The 23,205-nt window shown below is 45.0% G+C and overlaps 1 protein-coding gene across 1 annotated transcript in view; it reads right to left on the reverse strand.

The window, feature by feature from the left end:
• PDE3A (phosphodiesterase 3A) overlaps positions 1-12,205 on the reverse strand; it is a 242,735-nt gene extending 230,530 nt beyond the window's left edge. Inside the window, exon 1 of the mRNA XM_052690758.1 lies at positions 12,074-12,205. Coding sequence (XP_052546718.1) covers positions 12,074-12,154 — 81 coding nt within the window. The 5' untranslated portion in view covers positions 12,155-12,205. The remainder of the gene's footprint in view (positions 1-12,073) is intronic.
• Positions 12,206-23,205: the final 11,000 nt, after the last annotated feature.

Genomic DNA, 23,205 nt, shown 5'->3' on the forward strand with positions numbered 1-23,205 from the left:
TCAGCTGACTGCAGGCATTGGGTTGGCTCTCCTTTTACTGCACACGCATTTCAACATTCACCACACAGCAGGCTGAATGAATTAAAGGCTGAATGAGAATTTCTTTCCAGCAGGGCATAGAGGGACTTGCACTGTCAAGAGCAAACGTGAAATAAGCGTGCTGTGTGCCACTTTTCTTGGAAATCTTGGTACCAGTGGCAGGGGAGGCGGTGAGGGTCCCAGAGCTATAGACTGGTTAAAATGAGTACATACACAGGATGGAATAAACACACAATGCTCAGCTGAGTCCCAAAGTGACAAAACTGGAACTACCTACTCTAAGGTTTGTAACCACAAGACCCACTATGAACAGATGAACCTCCACTATGAAATTCAGATTCTGTTCTCAGCTCTTGAAGAGTCAGCGTAAGCTCAGATCCAAACACCAAAGAAATGAATTATGATTTCCCATCCACGATGCAGTTTCTTGCCAGCCATCACATTCTGTAGCTGAACAATATTACTCCCTTGTAAATTGCCTTAATTATGAGAGCAACATACAACATCTTGGGACATTTGGTGGAAGATCTCACAGCAAGGCTACCGTTAAATCTTTGCTGAGAAACAAAAAAATACATCTGTTTTTCATTGTCTTTGAAATATTTAACTGATTTGTGCGTTACCAAAGTGAAAATTAATTTTATTCTACTGTGAGAAAGTTAGGGAAAAGTGGAAGTTTTCAGTAATCTTTAAAAGGAGGAAAAAAATGCATCAAGATTAGGCCAGACAAAGAACCAGTTCCCACAAAAGGCATGATGGAGCTGTGCCAAATGCTTCTAAGAACAGAGCGTTTTTTGGTTGGTCTTTTGGAGCCAAATTTCTTATGCCTTCATTCTGTCTTTTATGGGTATTAATAAGATTTCCACATAAATCTGTCTCTACTTAGTCATCTTCACCACTGTCAGATTATAGAGTCTTTCATCAGGAACAACTGCCAACAAAAATGTTTCTGATGTCACAGGAGCCGTGCTATCGCTTCAGCCATCACTCAGAACAAACAGTCCCAAAAAGGTGAAAGGCCACTACTGTGTATGGAAAGGACTAAAAAAGTGCAGTGTTAAAATCAAGAGATTCCTTAAAGATGAGGAGAGGTGAAATAAGAGTGGTAATCAACTGAATACATTTCTTGATTTGGTGCTAGCAAATGGGAAACTTTCAAACATCTTTCTCAAATGAATATACATTAAGTCAGACATCCCATAGTACTTGGAAATTATACCTGTGGCTTTCTGAAAGTGCTTTTTTTTTTTTTTCTTCTATGTATTTATAAACTCTTCACACTCACATCAAATATTATAACCAGAGCATATCTGTCATCATTGTATGAAAGTTTCCTACAAGGCACCAAAGAATGCTTGCATTCAAGCCTTTGCATTTCTTACAGCAAGATAACTTGCCCCTTGAAATCAGAGATAATCACCTCCTTACATTCAGACTCAAAGACGGATTTCTCTGGCTCAGCAAACAAACAAATAAAAAAAAATTAGACGCTCTAGAATCTTGTTGAAAGGAAAGCAGTGAGATGAGCTAAGGAAAAGCTATCACCAGGCAAGATGGTAATGTTTTGTGGGCAGCAGTCACACTCTGAAGCAAGTCTAACTAAGCTTCATTACACACAGAAGGAGAACTGAGTGTCCAAAACCCACCCTTCACTTCTTTGTCCTGTCTTTGATGTAGGGGAATAGGATTCAGATTTCCTGGACTAGAAGACAGAGAATAAGGAAGGAGCACTCAGCCCATCAATGGCAACTATTCCTAGCTTAAAACGCAACACTCATCACCATCTCAGAAGAGTGGCACTAAGCAAGCTGTTAACTCAGAGCATGTGGGTATCGATGCCGTGGGATTTCTCCTACAGTTATTTTTTACTAAACAACCACTTGAAAAAATTCATACACCTAAGAGTTTGGATATGCCAAATTTTGTTTAAAGACATCTGAAACTGCAAATTCATTCCAAGGACAGCATACGACACAATTACGCTTACAAACCCTGATGCACCATTTCAGATTACAGTACACTCAGACCACAAGAAATAAAATTTCTGCACTATTAAGTTTCTGACTGAAGTTCTCTCCTCCTTACCCTGCTATTGTGAATGTTTGAAATGATCTGATTAATTATTTTATCTCAGTTCTAAAACTCCTACCCAAATAAAAGACTTATAAGCCCCTAAGTCAAATTCTGAGAAGTAAATGGCATGGTTATACAGGAAGCTGGCTTGACACAGTTCCCAATAGCTGAGGATTCAGGGTGTTGGGTTTTGTTTTTTTTTTTTTCCACTTCTGTTTTAAGTGCATATCAGTAAATTTTATAATACACTGACTTCAGTGTTTGTTTTATTTTTTTTAAAATCAGTGTTCCTCATAATTATATTACGAACAGACAATATATAGAAACAAATCAGAACATGAAACAAATATGCACATTTGAAGTTGCAGGCTCCTTTCCGTTAAGGAGCAGCACTAATTCACGTCCAAGAATTTTATCACTTCTGATCAGAGTTTTACTGCGATCCCCAAAAGAATAATAAATTCTAAAGATCTAAACAAGACAGCTCATCCAGGCACGAATATAGAATTTCAAATTCTGACTTTCCTGAAAGCCTGCTCAAACCGCAGATCACAGCCTCAAGTCAGGACATTTTAAGGTTAATCTTAGGGATATTCTCTCTTTTCTATTAAAAAAAAAATACTAAAGGAAAAGAAAAATCTAGATTCAAGGATGATGAGAGCTAAAACACTGGAACAAAAAAACAATGAATCTGCCTCATGGTCAGTTCTGTCCCCAAATCTGTCCCTTCCATCTAACCATAAGAAGAACATCCCACGTTTTGGGACTAGATTGATTCAGCAGGCACATGAGAAAAGAAATGTGAAATAAATATTGGATAGATTTAAGGGAAGGAGATTAACAATCTTTCTTTACCACTTCACTTGAAAAACTTTGTTTTTGCCATCTCTCTCTCACCACATCACACGTACTCAGAAAGCTCGGTTCGGATGTCCTAAATTTCAGCTAAGCCCCAGTGCTGAGTATTTCCTATTAGCTGGCTCTGACTCCAAAGGTGCCTTGCCAAGAGGAAACAACAGGCTTGGATCCTCAAGTGGAATTTAAGCTTGACTATGTGCTGAAGTGCTGGCACCCCGACCCATCAAATTGTTGCACTATTATCACATGCTCCTTTATTACACTGCTCGACACAAAGACTGCAAGCTCAGTAAGAATGACCATGTTGTTTTCTGCAACCCAGGAGGCAGTTTTCAATATCAGTGCGACACAGACAATATTTCAATTTGCCACTGAGCGGTTTCTCAGGGCAGTCTGCAGCAAGGCCTGGACACAGCCAGCACTATCCAAAACAAAGCAATCTAGCTGCATAGCCCTAGTTCTACACCTGCCTACTCCTGGGTGTTATGCAAACAAGAAAGCTCTGCATATCACAGCAGAGAATTTTCACTGGGAAGAGTAAGGTTCCTCTTCCACCCTCATCCCCTATCTAATTCCTGAGCTGAGTCCTCTTCACCACTCAGCTCCTCACAGACACATGGGAAACACAGCAACAAATCCTCCAATAAAAAATTGTTTGTTCATTTGAGCTTTTTATGAAATCAGTAGACAATTAGGACTGCATTTAAGAATGAACCATGCATATGAATTAAGCTTAAAATAAAAGCCAGTAATGGAGTAAGAATTACATTGCCACGTTTCACCTCCTAAAGAATTTACAAGTCGACAGAAACACAGTGAATCTCTGGGAATAAAGTCTACAGAGGTGGCATTTCTGCCACTCATTTTTCAGAGTTGTCTTAATAAATAACGAATGCTAATCGGTTGACAGCTGTTTTAAACTAGTTATGCTGCAGCAGTAATATATTCATTATACAGAACAGAACAAGTTTTGCCAGCTGAAGATCATCATTCTTATCTGCAAAAATTTAAGTCTCCTATTTATTTCAACTGCTCTTATCGCACTTCTGACCAGGCAGAGCTCCATGCTGAACAAGCTCCCATTTATGCCCATGAGAACATCGCTGGCTCTGGCAGCACACACAGCTTATCAGCTGCTCACGTCTAGCCAGCTCTCAGTCCCACGTCACGGCCAAAATTAGCGGTACGCCAGGCTAGGTACCAAAGGCACCATATAAAGCAAGCACCTAGTGCCAGGCGCCTCTACAACTGAGCTGCAGCACCAAGTTCAGCTGTCATATTGGAATGTATGCACTTAGAGCACGTAAGTATACATGCACTTATCGAAGTGCACCACTAAAGTGCTTAACAGCAAAAAAGGAAAAATTTAGCAAGTTGGGGGAAAAAAAAGACCAACATTAAAACTATCGAAAGTCAGGCAGTGATTACACAGGGTGAGGTATTGAAAAACATGCCTGCCTATGAAATCAGAACTCACTGTTAAATATCTCTGAAGAATGGTGTCATATGTAACTCAATCTACAAGATTGTACTCTCAAAGACAAACAAACGGTCCCATCCCTCTATGATACCATAACAACTGCTCTTGGGAAACACCAGGAGAAAAAATGACCAAAATGACCCCATGACCATCCCATTTCTAATTTGAATATGTACTATTCTGAGAAGTGGGGGAAGGGTCTGCAGCACAAGTCTTACGAGGAGAGGCTGAAGGAACTGGAATTGTTCAGTCTGGAGAAGAGGAGGAGACTCAGGGGAGATTTAATTGCTCTCTACAACTACCTGAAAGAAGGTTGCAGTGAGCTGGGGATCAGCCTCTTCTCCCAGGTAACAGCAATAGCATGAGACAGAATGGCCTCATGTTGTGCCAGGGGACATTCAGGCTGGATTTTAGGAAAGGATTTCTTCTCAGAAAGAGTGGTGATACATTAGAACTGGCTGCTGAAGCAGGTGGTGCAGTCACTGCCCCTGAAGGTTTATCCACAACAAGCGTGGATGTGGCACTGAGAAACTAGACTAGTGGGCATGGTATTGGTAGGTTGTTGGTGAGACTAGATAATCTTAGAGGTCTTTTCCAACCTTAATGATTCTATGTTTCTGTGATTCCATATATATACACACACCTGCACATGAATATGTACATATAAAGGTATGATTTATAAATACGCATGGCCGTGCACACACTTACAAAAACAGACCACAAGATCTCAGGTGACAATCCAAGAAGCACAACCAACAGTCACTTTGAATTTCACTATTTAAGAAGACAAAATGAGTAGATATTTACAAAAAAAAAACAAAAACCAAAAAACAAAAACCTATCTGCAGCTCTCTGTTTGGAAACACATCATCACCCTCACTGATGATGCAACTGAAAGGATAACCTGCTATTCTGCTAGGACAGGGCACCCCTCAATTTCCACTGAAGTTAGTGGAGGCAGGGAGGGTATTACCAGTAGATACTACAAAGGGAAAATAAATATAAAGCATTTTTAGCAAAACGTACCTTCCATAATCCAAAATTTAAAATATTCCTGAAGTCTCCAAGTCTCCATTAGGAGTTAAAAGTGCTCACTGTCTCACATGAGAGAGACACAGAGCTACAGCTCCACATTGTTGCAACCACATTTGCAGATTGAAACATCCAATTTGTCATCTTACAATTATAAATCCACCTAAACACAATGAAATTTCTTATCAGTGCAAAATACAACAATCATGCATTTTCAATAGCCACCTGTTGTTAACATTGCCAGTAAAACTAAAGAGAAATGCATCTTAGAACTTCACCAACATCTACCACTTTCTGCTGCTCACCTGATGAGTGTCAGGGCAAGGATTTCAGTATCCCCAACACAGAAATGGCTCTACCAGGCTATGATAAGAAAAAACAAAATTCTCCTACTAAAAGTTCTAGAAGCTCTGCAGTAACGGAGGGATAACATAAAAGATGTGATTGTGCAGCCCTTTTGGATCTGCCCTTCTGCAGAGATTTACACCTTTCTAGCTGATATCTGAAGTGACATTTAATAGACAAAAACAGATGAGATATTGTTTTATTCTTCAGGCTATGCAAAGCTTGGGCCAGTCTATCTGGATTAGAAGTAGAAAAAACAATGCTCAGATGCAGCTTCTCAGCTGCTACCTCACCCTTCACATGTTCCTTCTTTCCCTGCTGGTCAGATACACAAACACAATGCTCCTGAGGGTCTCTCTGCAGACTGCCATCCCAGAGAGATCACTGCTGCTGCATTTTAAGGTCAATTTGAGATTTGTATTTTTGCTGAAAATCTCTACTTGCATATAACATAGGTTACAATATACACCAATGTTCTTCCTGTTCTCCACAACATGGATCACAAACATCCCTTGGTTTATTTAAAACTATACCAAAAGCAAGTGCAAGAGACAAGCAGAAGTGTCTGTTCTTCGGGGTGAAGTAAGTTCTGGTTCTTGCTGGTGCCACAGGTGCAGCTGTCCTGCTGGAACCCGTAAGTGCAGGAACTCAAAACATGGTTAACCTTTGGCATTCAAACACTCACACCTTTCCATATGGATTTCATTTCACAAGCAAGCTTGTGAACAAACAGCAGCTAGAAGGATGCCACCCAGAATAAATGACATTCAGTTTTAAAATTGTTACATCATTTTCCTACAATTTTGACACTTTTACACGAGGGAAACTGGAGGTTATTCCAATACACAGGTTTAGTTAAACCAAAAGAAGAAAACAACAGAAATCCAACAGCTGTAAGTGAATTGATCCTCAGAAAAGAACAAATTCTTAACCATCTAATAGTTAACCAAAGGTTAACCATTTTATTTAGTTACTGCACTTAAATATAGAGACTTTTATATATATATATATATATACATAAATGTATTTGTCTATGTGTATATAGATAACTATAAATAGATAGGTTGTTAAGACACACACACAGTTTCCCAGTGCTCAGTGCTGCCATCTGACACAAAGTCTTTTTCCAGGTGGGTTTCAGAAGCAACAATGCAGTTTCACAGCCAAACTCACACAACCAATATCCTTCCTGCAGGCTCTATTTCCCCATCTGTTTGGCAGCACTGTAGGGTGGCACCAGGACCACGGGGCATGCAGCAGTGAGAAAAGACCGGAGTGATAACGCTGTTCCATCAGCATCTCTTAGCACAGTGTTTTCCATTTTATTTGTTAATAAATATCTGTACAGACAAAGAATAGAGAGATGCATAAAGCAGTGGTGATTTCTGTTTTTTGCAGATTCTTCGCAGCCTTTCTGCACCGGGGTTTCCAGTTACTCACATGGCTTGTAAGACAACTTCCAAAAGCCTAAAAGTTTCAAAGACTTCCAAAAAAAGGAGAAAGAAAATTAAAAAAAAAAAAAAAAAAAAAAGAAAAAGAAAAATAAATCGAAAAGCAGTTATAATCACGTGGATACGTGGGGGGAAAAGATGGGGGGATGGAGGGAAGAAAAAACAAAAGGAGGGGGGGGGGAAAGAAGGACAAGCCATCCCGTTAAGTACCACGGACAGATTTTGGCGCTGCCTGCGCCGCGCAGGGCCTCGCGTGCCCCCTAGGGGAGCGGTGCGGCTACGGCCCGGCCCGCGCTGAGCCGTGCGATGGGAGGGCAGCTGGAGAGAGAGGCCCATCTTCGACCCGTGTCATTTCGTCTCCCGGATTCAGCTCAGAGAAGAGAACACCGACATGTCCCCCCATTCGGGCAGATGCGGAGTTTTTCTCCTCCCGCTTGCTGTACCTTTTCCCCTCTCTGTCACAGATCCCTGCCGATCCCGATGCCGATGCTCCTGCTGCACTCAAAGCAGGACTCACAAAAACACAAACAACCCAAAATCTGAAAACGGATCCAAAGCTGAAGTGCTCACTGCTGAGAAGGGACTCTGAGGAAAGGATCTGTCCAGGAGCTTCTGCAGAACCAACGAAGAAGGAAAAAGTACCCAAAGAACAACTCTCACTTTGTTCTCTGGGCCTTCACCTTTATTCCCTCATCCACTATAAGTCGCACATCTCTACCAACATTACCTATACAAATCACAGCCCTTCACCCAACGCTTTCATTGCAGCAGCACTCTCCTTTCTCAAAAAGTACTGCTTTCCCCTCCAGCCCTGGGAAGCTCCGCAGAGCACCTCTCATGCACACACAGGTCACTGTTGGGCTGTTTATTTAATTAACACGACAGCCGGCGCACACAGAATGGCTTTCAGTCAGTCCCACAGCTCCGCGTTTTCACACCGTACAGAAAGAGCTGAAAGTCACTGCTGGACTTCACTTTTTTTTGGCCAATCCATTTCTGGATTTATCCGATCAGGTCAGACTCTATTTTTGTCTACCGTCAGAGTTCATTCAGCAGGTTTTTTAATTTTTTTGTGAGGCTGAAAGAGTGAAAAAAACAAACAAACAAACAAAAAACACATAGATGGGTTTCCCTAAATGAAATCATGCAAAAAAAAAAAAAATATATATATATATATAGTATATATATGTATGAAACATCTGGAATCACAGCGTGATTCATAGAGCTCACACCCAGATGGGTTGCAGCAGTCACCAGGTGACAGCTATGCAGTGTTAGGCAGCTTCTGGTGGCCCCAATGGTACCACTGGTAAATCTTATCAGAGGAATTACAGCTCAGTAACACGTATTAGAAGAAGGAGGTTAATGCACCCCGTGTCTAATAGGAGATGTGCATTAGGAAGTGTCTACATTTATCTGTTTTTAATTCTTCGGTGCTTAAAATCTCTGTGTGCATGCAGACCTACCTACCCCCATGTCAACAGGCAAGATATGCAGCACTAACCATTGGTTATAAAAGAAGGGTATATCAAAGAGCCGGGAAAGAGGGGAGGGGGAAAGTGTTGCGTTCCTTGCACTGACCGAGCTCTCACTGCCAAACAATGGGAAAAACAGATAAAGGCTGAATTTCTCCTTCAAGATAAAATAAAATAAAATAAATACAACAAATCTATTTCTCATCCACTCCTCTGATCTTATTGCTGGAGCACCATTTCTGACTATCTCTGTCACAGCACCGTCCCCCAGACACGTGATAGGGAGCTCACGGCTCATGGAGCCTTTCCATGAGGACAGGCAGGGCCACCTCCACTGTCACCAAGAGGGACAACGCCAGGCTCCCACTGCTGCTGGTTGAAAGCAGGGCAGGTGGCACCAGCACTCCAGAATACAGTGGACATACAAGGTTGAAAACATCAAAACGCAGACCACTCTGTAAAAACATCTGCAGAAACCTGAAGAAGAAACACCGAAAGCTGCTTATGCATTTGCAGGGGGGGAAAAAAAATAATTGCTCATTCATTCATTCATTCATTGTCTGTCTCATTCTCACCCATTCACACTTTCTCCCTGCTCTGAGCTGGGTGAGCTCAGTTGAGCTCTGCAGGAGCTGCACATCCTCAGCCGTGCTGGCAGAACCACCGGAGCAGTGCTCAGCTGCGGGCAGGAGTGGGCTGGAAATGGGAAACATACACATGGCAGCACGGAACCTTTCATCCAGGGAATGGGATGAAGTGGAGGGAAAGAAGGCATCAAAATGAGACTCCAACCAGAATTACATCAGAGCTTGCTAAGAGCTTAAAGAAGGTTCTATCTGAGTGTGTGCGTGCACGTCGGTAGCGGTGGTGATTTCCTTAACTAAACTTTCTAAGCTCCTTTTGGAACTGACAAGCGATTCAGATGAGAGGTTTCAGCAGACTGGGTAATATACAGTGACACATGCATTTGCAGCTATTCCTATGAGTGGCTTAAACACAGCTTATGTGCTCTTAATTTTAACCATATTAATGCACCTCTTCGTGATGTCACTTTGTAACTCCTGGTATGGCCCTTTGTGTCACAAGGCCAAAGAAATCCAAATTTTTGTTCTAGTGGGGAAAAAAACAGAATTTCACTGGGATATGTGTGACCAAACAAAACTCAATTCAGTTGGAGAAAGCTCCAACTTTTGCAGACTCTTCTATTCACAGAAGCAAACAGGGAGGGAAGGAAAATAAAAGTTTAAGTGCTCAGCAATGGGAAAGCATACATGGGAGGCGATGGGAAGCACGTCTAAAACCTCTCCTACTGTTACCCAGCAGCTGTGAGGAGACATTTCAGTGCAATGACACAGATCCATTTCCTGATAGAGATGGGTGGTGGCTTTTGGACACACCACCAAGTGCCTTTGGGCCCAGGTTTCTAATGCCAGGGGTGAGAGCAAGCCTGCTCCTGCTTGTAAAGCCCTCCTCTCTATTTTTAACAAGTTATATTTAAAAGCTGTCCAAAAAAGAAACATTTACCTATGGTTTCTGTAAGTCCACAGGGAGATGATGTTTGGCTACAAACACAGGCTCTGTTTGCTGGGAGGTGGGAGAGCCCCACTGCCTGCAGCACTTCCCCAGGATCCGGGGTCTCTGTTCCTCCGTGCTGCCACACTTATTGAGGAAGTCCATTCATGTACAGCCACAACATGCTTAAAGGCAAGAGAAAAACTTGCCCTCGATGTGGAAGTAGTGATCCATTTCAAACCATGCAGTGACGCAGGCGACACCAGATCTCGCTATTGATTAATACTGAGCGAGAACAAAAGAAAGCGAAATTTGCCAAAATCCTGCAGTGGGCAGGACCAGCACCAGCACCCAGCAGCCCAGTTTGGCATGGGGTCACACCTGGCACTGCCCTACAGGGAGACACAAGAAGGGCATGATACCACCTCAGGTCCACGGCAGCCCTCCATGGCGTCAGTGCCTCTGTCAGGGAGAGAATGATGCGGCCACAACCAGGGAGCCCCATCTCCAAATGGTTACACTTAAACAGATGAGCTGGAAAAGTGTGAGAGTGGATGGAAATGTGTTTAAAACATTACAAGTGCTTGCTGTAAAAAGCCACCAGAAAAGCTGAGCTTCATCGAGGAGAAGCAGTTTTAATTCCTTGCCTTACATATTGCATTTACCAATCATTCCCATCCCTTTCTCTCCTGGTTTGTATGAAAACAGAGTAAGAACTAAGTCCAACTTCTATTTTTTCACACCATATTTGCTGGGACGCCGTGGTCAATATTTGGTTCATCTAAACAGAAACACTAAATCAATAAGAGCATTGGTTGTAAAATAAGCCTCAGGTGTATCAGGCTGTCAGGCCCTCTGCTAGCAAATGTCAGAACCGACCACAGAGGGATGCAACCAAACCACGTCCAGAAACAAACCACCCATCCGCACCGTTTGGTTCGGTGACATTATGGAGAAAACACCGCGGTGATCATCCGCTAAATGACCGAGTGAAACCTTCGGTGTGGGGCAATAGCTCCAGGTGAGCGCTGCTCACAGAGTCCTTTGCAAAACCGACTGGAAAAGAAAGTTTTACCCGGGTTTCCCCCAGCACCACCACGCAGGGCTGCACGCCCGGCCAGGGACGGCTCTGTTGGGGTTCGTACAGAAAAGGGGTTCTGTACAGCCGTACAGAAAAAAGGACGCGCTACGGGCGGGCAATTCTGCCCGCGTGCAGGGCTCTCTGCAGCCGTGCGGTAAAGATGTCCGTGTGTTTCTTCTCCCGTTTTTTCAGGTGCGCATTTATAAGGCTTTGTGACCGGCGAGAAAGTTTTTCCCGCTCCGTGCGAATCACGGCCACTTAAAGGCAGCAAAGTTGAGATGAACGGCAGTACCCCATGTCGGTTCGCACGCCGAGCCGAAGGACGGCGTCAGGCACAGCCCCGAGGAGGCAAAGTGCAGCGAAGCACGGCGGGCCGCTCGCAGGGGAGGCGATCCGTGCCCCGATCAGGGGCCGCTCTCACCGCGCCCCGCATGCACCCCGCCGGCTCCGGGCCGGTTCAGCGGGACGGCCGAGACTCCGGGGGGCATGGCGGTGCGGTACCGTAACATCCGCCTCAACTTTCCACCGCTCTCCCGAGGAGTAAACCCCGCTCCGGGCTGTGAGACGAGAACGGCTTCGAGTTCCGTCCCCGGCGCCCGGGGCAGAGCGGCCGGGGTCCGCCCGCAGCTCCGTCCCGCGGCTCCCGTCGCCGCGCGCCCGTCCCCTCGGGGCAGCAGCCGCGCTCCACTCCCCGCCGCCCTCCCCACCGCCGCTCGCCGCGCCTTACCTGCTCGCGGGGGATGCAAGGCAGCGAGGTCCGCCGGTGGCTCTTGCCGCCGCCGCCGCCCGACATCTCGGCGGAGATCATGGAGCTGGACCGCCGCCGCCGCCTGAGCGCCGGGGCTTCGTCCGCGGCCGGGGGGGCGGCGGGAGGCTCCGCCAGCGGGGCGGCCCGCCGCGGGGGCCAGAGCCGCTCGGCGTAGCCGGCCAGCAGGACGCCCAGCAGCCCCAGCAGGTAGGCCAGGTAGGGCCGCCAGGACGCCGGGACCCTCTCCAAGGCGACGAGGGACGTGGTCCTGGCCGCGCTAGTGACGGCGAGCATGAGGACGCCCTGCCGCAGCCTCAGCACCAGCCATGTCGCGGCGGCCAGGCAGCTCAGCACCACCCCCGCGGCGGCCAGGGAGCGCCGCCGGTCCTCCCCCGCCGCCAGCGCCGTCCGCGCCACCGCCTCCCCCCCGCAGCAGGCGGCCAGCAGCAGCGCCGCCGTCCGCGGCCGCGCGCCGCCTCGCAGCAGGTAGCGGCCCGCGCCCAGGAAGGCGCCCGCCAGCCCCAGGGGCACGGCGCCGGGGGTCAGCCAGCCCCAGCCCCGGCCCCGCGGTCCCGCGCCGCCCTCGGCCGCCAGCTCCCCCCGCGCCGGCCGCGCCGCCAGCGCCGGCGGCGGCCGGAGCGAGCCCGGGGCCGCCCCAACGCCCCGGTGCCGTCCGGCGGCGACCGCCGGAGGATGCCTCGCCGCCGCCGATGGCCGCGGCCCCGACGGACCCGTCGCCGGAGGGGCTTCTCCGGCCCGGTCAGCGCCGAGAGCAGGGGATGCGGCGGGTCGGGGCCGCCCCCAGCGCCGGCGTTCCTCGCTGGACGCCCTCCGGCCGCCTGAGAGCCCCCGCGCCGCGCATGGGGGGCACGGGGCTCCCCCGCTGCTCCGCGACCGCCGCGGGAGGAGAGGGAGAGCCGCGGGCAGCGAGAGAGGGGAGCGGCACAGCCGCACCGCCGCTGAGCGCCGCGCGGTTTCTAGGCCATCACCTCCCCCCGGGCGCTGCCCGCCGGAGGGGCCCGGCCGTGCCCCGCGGGGGGGGACAAACAGCCGAACTTCGGCCAGAAAAGGGCACGGGGCCGGGGCTCGGGGAATGCTGCTGGGGGAGCGGGAGCCGCGGGACGGACCGGGAGGCAGCCTGCTTAGGAAGCGGGGAAAGGGAAAGAGGAAGAGAGAGGGAAAGCGTTTCCCTTTCGAACGGGGACGGTCCGTGACTTTTACACGGAAAATTCAGGTGATGGGAGTTAGGCCCGCTCCTCGTCCCGGGACCGGAGGCAGCTGAGAGCCCGGCAGCAAGCCCCAGCCCTATTGGAGCAACAGAGAGAACAGCGCGGGGAGCTGCTGGAGACGACAGTTCGGCAGAAGGCGGCGGGGGGGAGGAAGAGGGGGGTTGCGGCTGCGGCCGCTCCACGTTCCCCCGCAGGAGCCGGCGGTACCAGGCGGGCAGCGGAGCTCCCCGTACCGGGCCGGGCATAAATCCTCCTGTCAGGGAGGGGGCAATTACAAGGCCGTAAAAAAGTCAGGAAGATGGATGCTCTTGAATGATGATTGATTGCTATTTGTGGTGCTGTTCTAATGGGAAGCCCGAAGCTGGATCCCAGCGGGCGACGCTCCTTCCAGCGCCCCGGGCTCTCCGGCTCCGCGCTGTGCCCGCCCCCGGGTGCCCCAGCGTGCTGCCGTAGGGCAGGGGCAACCCGCAGCCCCCCAGCGGCACGGTCCCACTGCAGGGCACGGAGCAGCATGCACTGACATCAACCGCGGAAGAACGGAACCGGCAGCTGGGAAGTTACAGAGCACTAAGAGCCAGGAAATGAGCAGATTAGAAAACTGAATTTCCTTGCTCTCTTCCCCCTCATACGTACACAAATCACTAAACTGAGACAGGTTTATAGCCTTCACTTATTTACCGGTGCGTCTCTCTGGCTATCGTGCCCATCATCTGGGATGTAAGCAGCAGAAGGGGAGCATCAGAGAGGTGCAGTTGGGATTTTCACTAGAAATGGGTCGTAAAAACCGAGCATGTTTTTAAATAATGGCCTTCCAGCCTATTATGGGATATAGATTTATTAGTCACTTTTATGTTTGAAGCCAGGTTTGAAAACAACCTAGATGTTGTTAGCAAAGTTTGGCTCTGAGGAACGGAAAGCTGGTGTGTTATGTTTGTGGGGTGTTTTTTTATTAAAGGTTAAGGGACCAGATTAAGAACAGCTGGAAAGGGTCACAGCTTGCGCGGGTGAGAGAGCAATCAGCAGCTTGCCAGATACACCTCGAGAAACAGGGCTGGTTTCCGTCTGCACAATACGCCAACTTCACAGAGGCAGAAGCAGGGTCCCTAGAGCAGTGAGCATGTGACTCCTAATGGCTTCCCAATATTTGGTGCCCAACAGATGCCTTTTAAGTCTGGGTGCATCGAAACAGCACAAACGTATTGCAGTACTGGATAGAATCATTGAACTGCTAAGGTTGTAAAAGACCTTTAAAATCATCAAGTCCAGTCGTCCACTTACCACCAGTACTGCCCACAAAACCATGGCCCTCAGCACTGCATCACCACATTTCTTGAACACCTTCAGGGACAGTGACTCCATCACCTCTCTGCACAGCCTGTTCCCAGGCTTTACTACTTCTGAGAAGAAATTTTTCCTAACATCTAACCTGAACTTCCCCTGGAACAACGTAAAGCCATTACCTCTCTTCTTATCACCATTACCTGAGAGGAGTAGATGAACACCACCACCTCACTACGACCTCCTTTCCAGGAGCTGTAGAAAGCAATAATGTCACCCCTGAGCTCCCCTTCTCCACGCTGCTCCCTCAGCTTCTCCCCAAAAGGCTTGTGCTGCAGACCCTTCACAGCTTCATTGCCCTTCTCTGGACACACTCCAAGGCTTCAATGTCTTTCTTGTAGTGAGAGGCCCAAAACTGAACATAGTACAGGAGGTGCAGCCTCACCAGTGGATGACAACACATGCCAACAGCTGCAGTTCAAATAGATCAAACCTTTGTCATTCACTGAAATCTTAATTTACCTCCCCTTTGTTACTTTTGCACCATTTTTTTTTTTATTTTTTTTTTTTTTTAGCTGGACACATTCTAGGTTAATTTAATGGAACAGCTTTGGAATAGCACATATAGTGGTGGACCCTACCAGCAAGAGAAAAACCCTTGCTGCAATCCCAGTTGTTGTGACTGAAATATCTAGCTGAGCTTTGCTGTCTGGATCCCTGATGTTGGCAAACTGTGTGGAGTGGTGGGCTTCACTGAGGATCAGGACCACCACCAGCTGAGTTTGCCTGAAGCTGGCAAACTTTGCCATCGACAGCACCTTTCCAGCCTCGTATGATAGGCACCAAACAGCCTCAAGGCATTTGCTGAGGCTTACTGATCTCAAATATGTGGATTGTTTTTTTCTTGATGTCTCAATTTCCACATCAGGGAGATTTTTATTATTACTATTATTATTACTTAAAAATAATAACCTCTAGATTTCCTCAAAGCACACTCAAACTTGTATCAGTTCACTTGTCCACAGTACCAAGATGCTGAATATTGAGCTCTGTACCATGTGAGTAATGACTGCAAATGCTTTTTGACTTTCCTGAATTAAATGAAGTAATTGTCTCTTATTCATCTCCTGACTATCTACAGGTGTTTTGCACATACTGTTTCTAAAGGTCTTCAACAAAAAGGCAGCAGTCATTTAAGGCTGTAGGTGATGAGCCAAGCAGAAGCCGGGTTCCACAGAAGACAAGTAACACTTCCTGTTTTGGAGACTTCTCATGCACTGACCAAAAAACGCAAAAGTTGTTGGTTGTAGTTCATTATTCATGATATTATTCTACCAGGTGGCTATTGACGGGTAAGAACATCTCAAGCAATACCTTGAACAAATAGTTACAGGCAACTGAAAATCCTATCTTCCTTCTCTGGTGAAGAGACCTTCTGGGAAGGCTGTCTGTGCCCCTGAAGAAAGTGAACAGCTCAAGACTTCACTGAAGTCCTGGGGATGTGGGCTTTTCAGCACTTGTGAAGTCAGGCTCCTTATAATGAAAAGAAATCTTACAATAACCCGAAGAAAACAGAAATGTTTTCATATCATTAGGTTATCAGAGCAATGTATTTAGATGTCATTTTCCTGTTGTATTAAAAAGAATGAGAGTCCAGAGGTGAAGCTCTGGTATATTAAAAAGTAAATAGAAATAAATATTATGTCCCTTGGTTATGATTCTGTTCAGAAGATGCAATGATCCATCTGTCTCACACCCCTCAGCTTTGTGCAAGTATTTCCCAGATAGTGAAGAGGTACCACTGATAGAATTTACTGCCATAAATAAAGTATATTCAGGAAGGTTTTCTTGGAAGCGTCTATTCTGGCATAAAATAAACAAAAAAACAGTCAGCAACCTAACAGAAGACATCACAGAGTTAAGAATCAAAGCAATTAATCCACCAAATGGAGGCATTAGTGATACCCCATTGTGTAAGTGTGCTGGAGCAATATCACCATCCACTAGAGAAACTGCCACTTGCATTATATTATTTTATGGTACAAACCTGGCAAAACATTTCCATTTTCTACCCGAAGAACCATCTCTCTTAATAATGGTAGAGGTTTCCCTTAGACTTTAAACAAGATGAAACCGTGAAGCTTCGTGGTTACTATCACTGGAAGGTCTGGAGGAGAAGAAAGGCAAATGCCCAATTACATAAGAAAGTCAAAATACATTAACTTGATGAAAAACAAAACAAAACAAAAGCAATTCCAGCTGGACAACAAAGAGATCTCAGCGGGTTTGGGGCAGCCAACGCTTCCCCAAGTCGTAATTGTCCATCTCAGCATCACTCCTTCCTTAATAGTCATGGGCTCTGTTGTCATTTCTTGACAAAGCAACCCATCTTTTTTGCCAAGTTAAATATCAGATGAGTGGAGAAGTTGAAATGCCTTTCATTCATTACCATGTCCAGCAGGTTGTACTCTTATCTAACCTACCCAAGGGACTTTTTCATGAAATGTCTGTGCAGAACACAGTTCTCTATCTAAATTAGGGAAATGTCTTCCCTGGCCAGTTCTTAAGGAAGGCAGGAAAGATTTCATAACAGGACTGCTTAGCCCACAGCTACATGCCCCTCCTGTCTGTCCAGGATTGGGTAGCCACCACTTGTTTGGTTTGTCTACACTTCCCTAGGGTCTCATCTCATACCACTGCTGGTTTGCGGTTATAGTCAGTGGCCTGCAGCTGGTCTGGGAAACCACAATAAGCACATACATATCCCTTAGCAGGTTGCACAGGCTGTCCTCCCAAAGGAAATAAAACAAAAGGAAAGTCCCAGATCATGCAGAAGTGCTGTGTTTAAGCTGAGGTGATGGGAGACACTACCGGGGGAACTGTGGAGAGAAACAAATCCACACTGCATCATCTTGGAGAGTACTATGTGAGGAAAGAGAAATAGAGACTGTCTCCGTGTCTTATTCACCCAGCTTTGTGTGTGTCACTCTTGGTCTGTACTTCAATATTCGTATTCATACATTTTCATCATTTTTATCACTTCTTTTTTCATTATAATTAATTTTTTCTTACATTCTTTTGACTTTGCACAGCGTATGTGGATGGTTCTATCTACATTTTTATATCTCTTCTTTGTGAATATTACTTTAACAAATGTAGTTGAATTTCCCTTACTTGTGAAATGCACTTCAATTAATATCAGTAACAGTTTGGACAGTAGTGACACTTTTCTCTCTTAGGAACTCAAATAATTATACAAATATTTTCCAAAACATTTTAAAACTTTACCAAAGGATTCACATCACCTCTAGGTCATCTAAATTCTGGAGAGGTTACATGAAGACCAGTAGATTGCATGACATTTGTGGTTGCCTGTCTATTGGAGAACATAAAAGGATGTTTGTTTTTTTTTAAAACAGATGTTTTTCTGACTTCACTGGCAGTTTACAACAAATATCACATGAAATCCAATTTAAAGTTTTGAAAATGATAGATTTGTCATGTAACCCTAACCACCTAGAAAGAGATTTTTTTTATGTGAGTTGTCTCACTGACTCAGTGATTTTATAGTCAAAGTGACACTGAAATGTAGTTGATGTATGAGTTACATCGACTTTTATCCAACTTTTCAGCAGGAAAGCAGTAAATAATGCTATTTTGAGGTTAAGTGCAGGCATACTTACAACACCAGCACTGCATTAGCTTCATTGCATTCACATTTTCAAGAATCTTTTATTCATAATGGGATGATTGCGGTATGCATTGAACAAAATTGAAGTCCTACATTGAGGATCCATTTGATGAAGAGGACCTTCATCAAATATAGTAATTCATGAAAATTTCCACTGGCATACTACAGTGGTCTTGTTACAATAAAAGAGTAATATTCTGATTTGAGAAAGAAAGGGTGTTGCTGAATCCTGCTTTTATAACTTTAAAATAGCATCTTTTTTGTGGGTATATCTTTTATCAATACACATATATGCACTGGGGAGGGACTTTTTATAAGGGCGTGTAGTGACAGGATGAAGGGAAATAGTTTTAAATTGGAAGAAGTTAGATTTAGACTAGATATTGGGATGATATTCCTTACTGTGAATGTGGTGATACACTGGAGCAAGTTGTCCAGAGAGGCTGTGAATGCCCCTTCCCTGGAAGGCCAGGCTGGATGGGGCTTTGAGCAGCCTGGTCTAGAGGGAGGTGTCCCTGCCTATAGCAGGGGATTGGAACCAGGTGACACTAAAAGTCCCTAACAACCCAAACTGTTCTATGATTCCATGATATATGGATTACTGTGCTCAGGTGGATTCCAGGTGAAGGTAGTGCGTCCTGACACCATGGAGCTGTTTACAAGGTTGACGGTGAAATTTTATTTTTCCTTATTTTAAGTGCAACCTTCCATCTAGTTTTAGCTGCAGGATAGTCAAAGGATGTGTACAACTGACACATAATTTAACAGCTTTTAAAAATACAGTGTGTTCTATGTTTCCCATGAAGTGAAACTAGTCTTCAAAGGGTGATACTATTTTGTCACATCTGAGAGTTCACATTCTACATAAGTTTTTACTGCAATACTGAACATGAAGCTAGTCTACAGAAAATTAATATACTCTGCTTATTCATACATATATAAGCAATACTATAGAAACACCCTTCTCTAGAGCAAGGCCTATGTTATGCTTACCTTTGTTGTACAAACAAGTCATGAAACAAAGCTGAACTATGAGAAAGCGAGGCATGCAAATGCAGACTCGAGTCCATCAGAAAAGCTCTGCCTCAGTGTGAAGGGGCTGGAGTGCTGTCCCTGTCCCCTGGGGGTTGGAAGAAACAAAATTCAGTGAATATAGGAATATTTGCAGGATGGGGCCCTACTTCCCATAGGTTTTCATTTCACTGTAGGATCCAGCTACTGCACCTATAAAGACAGAGTATTTTCTTGGACTTTCTCATCATCTATTTTCTTTCTAATGCTTAAAAATATTCTGCAGAAGGCTCAAGAAGGTCACCAGTTAATCAAACAGGAATTTCAAAGCTGATGCTCTGCTTGCCTCTGACATAACCTGTTTTGTGACAGTCCTGGGTGATGACCCTGAAAACTCATGTGGTATTTACTAACATGCAACAGTGTCTTTGGGCTACTTCCATACTATCGCGTGTCTCAGAGCGCATGCTGCCAAAAATGCTAGCAGAAAATGATTCTTTTTAAATAATCATTTATGTACACTAGAGTTCTATGTTTTCTTCTTTTTTCTTCTTTTTTTGTAATTTATAAGTGTGCACGCAACCCCTTAGTGAGGCAGCCTAGGAAATAGGACAGATATTTTCAAAGTGCCTTTTCCTGGTAAGACAAACAAAATGCATTTCTGTTTTAATAGCTGAGAAACAGAATTATAGGCTGAAAGTAACAATTCCTGCTAACATATTTCAAACAAAAGGATCAAAATTCTCAGAGTAAAGGGATGCTGAGCATGAATTCCTGTCCTACTGATTAGGAAAAAAAAAAAAAAGTAATTTATTTCATTGAAATAATTCTTACTTGACATGTAATGAACACAATCAAAGTTACAGGCTCATTAATGACTTTCTAATGACAGTCTCCCTCCGAGTCACATTAGGAAACCACTTATAGAGTGGAAAAAAAAAATTGTTAAGGGAAAAATCTTAAAATAACATGCAAGAAGCACAAGTATTTAAATTGACCTGATATCAAACTGTTGAAGTTACTTAGATACCTAAAGGTGCAAATAAGTATTTAGTAAGATTTTAAAAATACGTTGTTGATCTTAAGGTGTCTGCATTCAAATATTTTTCAGCTACCAATAAGTCCTCTGCTTTCAGCATTAAACCAAGTGCCTGATGTTTCTGGGTACGTCTAGGAGTCTTTCAGTGACAGCAGAGCTGAATTCCCCAAGTCTAATTTGAGTCTGACAGGCTCCACAATCATGTTCCTCTGCCTGTATCACCTGAGGAGCTGCATCCCTCATGGCAGGAACATTCATCGAGGGCCAGAGACACCTAGATTTCAGCCCCTGCTCCAGTGGCTGGTTTTTATAAGATTTCTAATGTAGATGTTAAATATAAGAAAAAAATGTATTTTAAATACATAAGCCAACCAGCAAAGCAAGGACAGGCAGCCAAGTGTCTATATTCCTAGTATCTCCACTTTTTGTGGATGCTACCTTCTTTGCTTCTGTGAGCTGCTCACTGAAATCTTCATATGGCTGGAGGGCACTTACACACACAAATGCTACTAATGCAGGTAGGCTGAGGGAAGTGGAAGCTCTCAGGAGGAGCTGATGATGGTTCATTAGGAATCCCACCGGTCCATTACAAGGTCAGATTGGATTAGCCATGCGGTTCTATCATCAAGGAAATAATATCACCCTGAAAAGCATGGGTTGCCAGATGCCCCAAACAGGAGTTGAGATTATTTCATAACCCACTGCAACAATTCATAGCACCAGCACTTATCATGCAACCAAGATGCCCCTAGGAACCATCTGCTGCTCAGGAACTGTATGTGTTGCAGGGCAGCGTGGAGCCATTGAGGAGAATTACTCTTGTTTTGTTTTCTCTGGATTTGGAAAACAACTTCTAGCAACACATCAAAGTTTGAGGCAATGAAATTTTCCAATGATATGTACATCGGCTGCTCTGAAAGTAATGCCTCCTATTTATTTCTACGGAAACTGCAACAGATACAAAGAGCACAGTAACAGTGTTTGATAAAGCAGTTTCTTAGCTACAAAACTTATTTTTCTGCATAATCACCACGGTTAGCTGATTCCCGTGTGGATGAGCTGATAGAGACACTCTTTGCTTCACAGTGTGACAGCTGGGCATGGCCATAGGAACATGACTTTCACGTTGCTGACACTACTGCTAAAACACACCACCCATTGCCTCACTGTGCTCACATCCACTGTTTGATCTCCAGAAACATTCAGCAAGCATCAATGAATGTCAGTGAGTATGACTTTTCCACACAGAGGAATTCAGTGACACAGCCTTACTTCGTACACAGTTCCATGGCAGATGTCATTTTGTCAAACTGCCCCTCTGCTGCCACCCTTTGTAAAGCAACAAAATGTAATGGAATATTTGTGGAAAGGTTCAATCTCTACTACCGTACTACTGATGTCTGTTTCTGTGATTGTTTGAAAACAAAATAAAAAGGGAGGCATTACTTTTGGAGCAGTCCTTGTAGTATACATGCCAGTGTTACATAGGTGAGCCATGCTGCCTTTTGGAACTGAAGAATCCTTATTTATTTCTTATAAATTGGCCTTATTTCAGGTTTGGGCTGCTTCACATGTTTTCCTACAGGCTGGTGGTTACAGTGGAGTATGTGAAGGTACATGAGACACCTGGGATCAGGAAAGCAAAGTAAACCCAGGCCCTCTCTTCCTTCTTCCTGGAAGGAGAGCATCTTGTTTCCACTCCCAGATTTGATTACCTCTCCTCTCCTCTCCTCTCCTTTCCTCTCCTCTCCTCTCCTCTCCTCTCCTCTCCTCTCCTCTCCTCTCCTCTCCTCTCCTCTCCTCTCCTCTCCTCTCCTCTCCTCTCCTCTCCTCTCCTCTCCTCTCCTCTCCTCTCCTCTCCTCTCCTCTCCTCTCCTCTCCTCTCCTCTCCTCTCCTCTCCTCTCCTCTCCTCTCCTCTCCTCTCCTCTCCTCTCCTCTCCTCTCCTCTCCTCTCCTCTCCTCTTCTTTGTCATTTATCCTATCATTTTTCAGTGCAAAATCCATGAACCATTTTTGAGTGCAAAAACCATGAACCCTGGAGATGGGACAAGAGCCCAAGATTTGCTTCTCCCTTGTCTCTATTTGCAGGGCTGCTGCTGGATGGTACGTTCTTGCTGTATGTTGTGCATCTCTCGTGTTGTAGCTCTCTCTTGGGGATTTGGCACCAAGTGACTGAGAAATTAATACACCAAGAATAGCTGTAAAGTAATTCTGGCCTTTAGGTATTTAGGAAGTTGTTTCACTGAATGCTGCAGCTTGTAGTGACAGCTATACTCATAAACCTTTACAGGCTTCTTTTGAGAATGCTATTCTAAATCCTAAAATTTTGACATTTTTAAGCAGCCCCCTAATATATAGCTAAATCTAAGATGATCTAAACACATTCTCTTTTAATATCAGGTTGTTTCATGTCTTTAAATATTATCTACCACCATCACCAAAAGGAGCAAGCAACATTATCCATTTCTAGGACTGTGTAGTCCTGCATCATGTCAGAACATTTAAATATATATTAATGCAGCAAGATCTTATGCTTACTTTGAGATTATTTTAATGAGAAAATGAGAAACTGAAGAGTGTGCTCAAGTGGCTTGCAAGCTGATGCACCATACCGTAACATTTTTATGTGATACAGGTAGTTGCAAACCTATGAACATCAGGGGAGCTGCATATTCACATCTCAGGTCTGAAATGACTCAGCCACTCTTGTGTCAGTAGAAAAACACAGCAATTTTTAACAGCAACTTTGTGGAGCTTAATGGAATTCATTTCCTATTCATACTACCTCCTTCAGTTTGTTTCCAGCCCTAATACAGGAACCATATGGAGGAAAGCACAAAAGATAAGTAGGCATTGCATGCC

Source organism: Tympanuchus pallidicinctus, unplaced genomic scaffold, assembly GCF_026119805.1.
Source record: "Tympanuchus pallidicinctus isolate F22 unplaced genomic scaffold, pur_lepc_1.0 scaffold27, whole genome shotgun sequence".
In the NCBI taxonomy this organism is placed as follows: domain Eukaryota; kingdom Metazoa; phylum Chordata; class Aves; order Galliformes; family Phasianidae; genus Tympanuchus; species Tympanuchus pallidicinctus.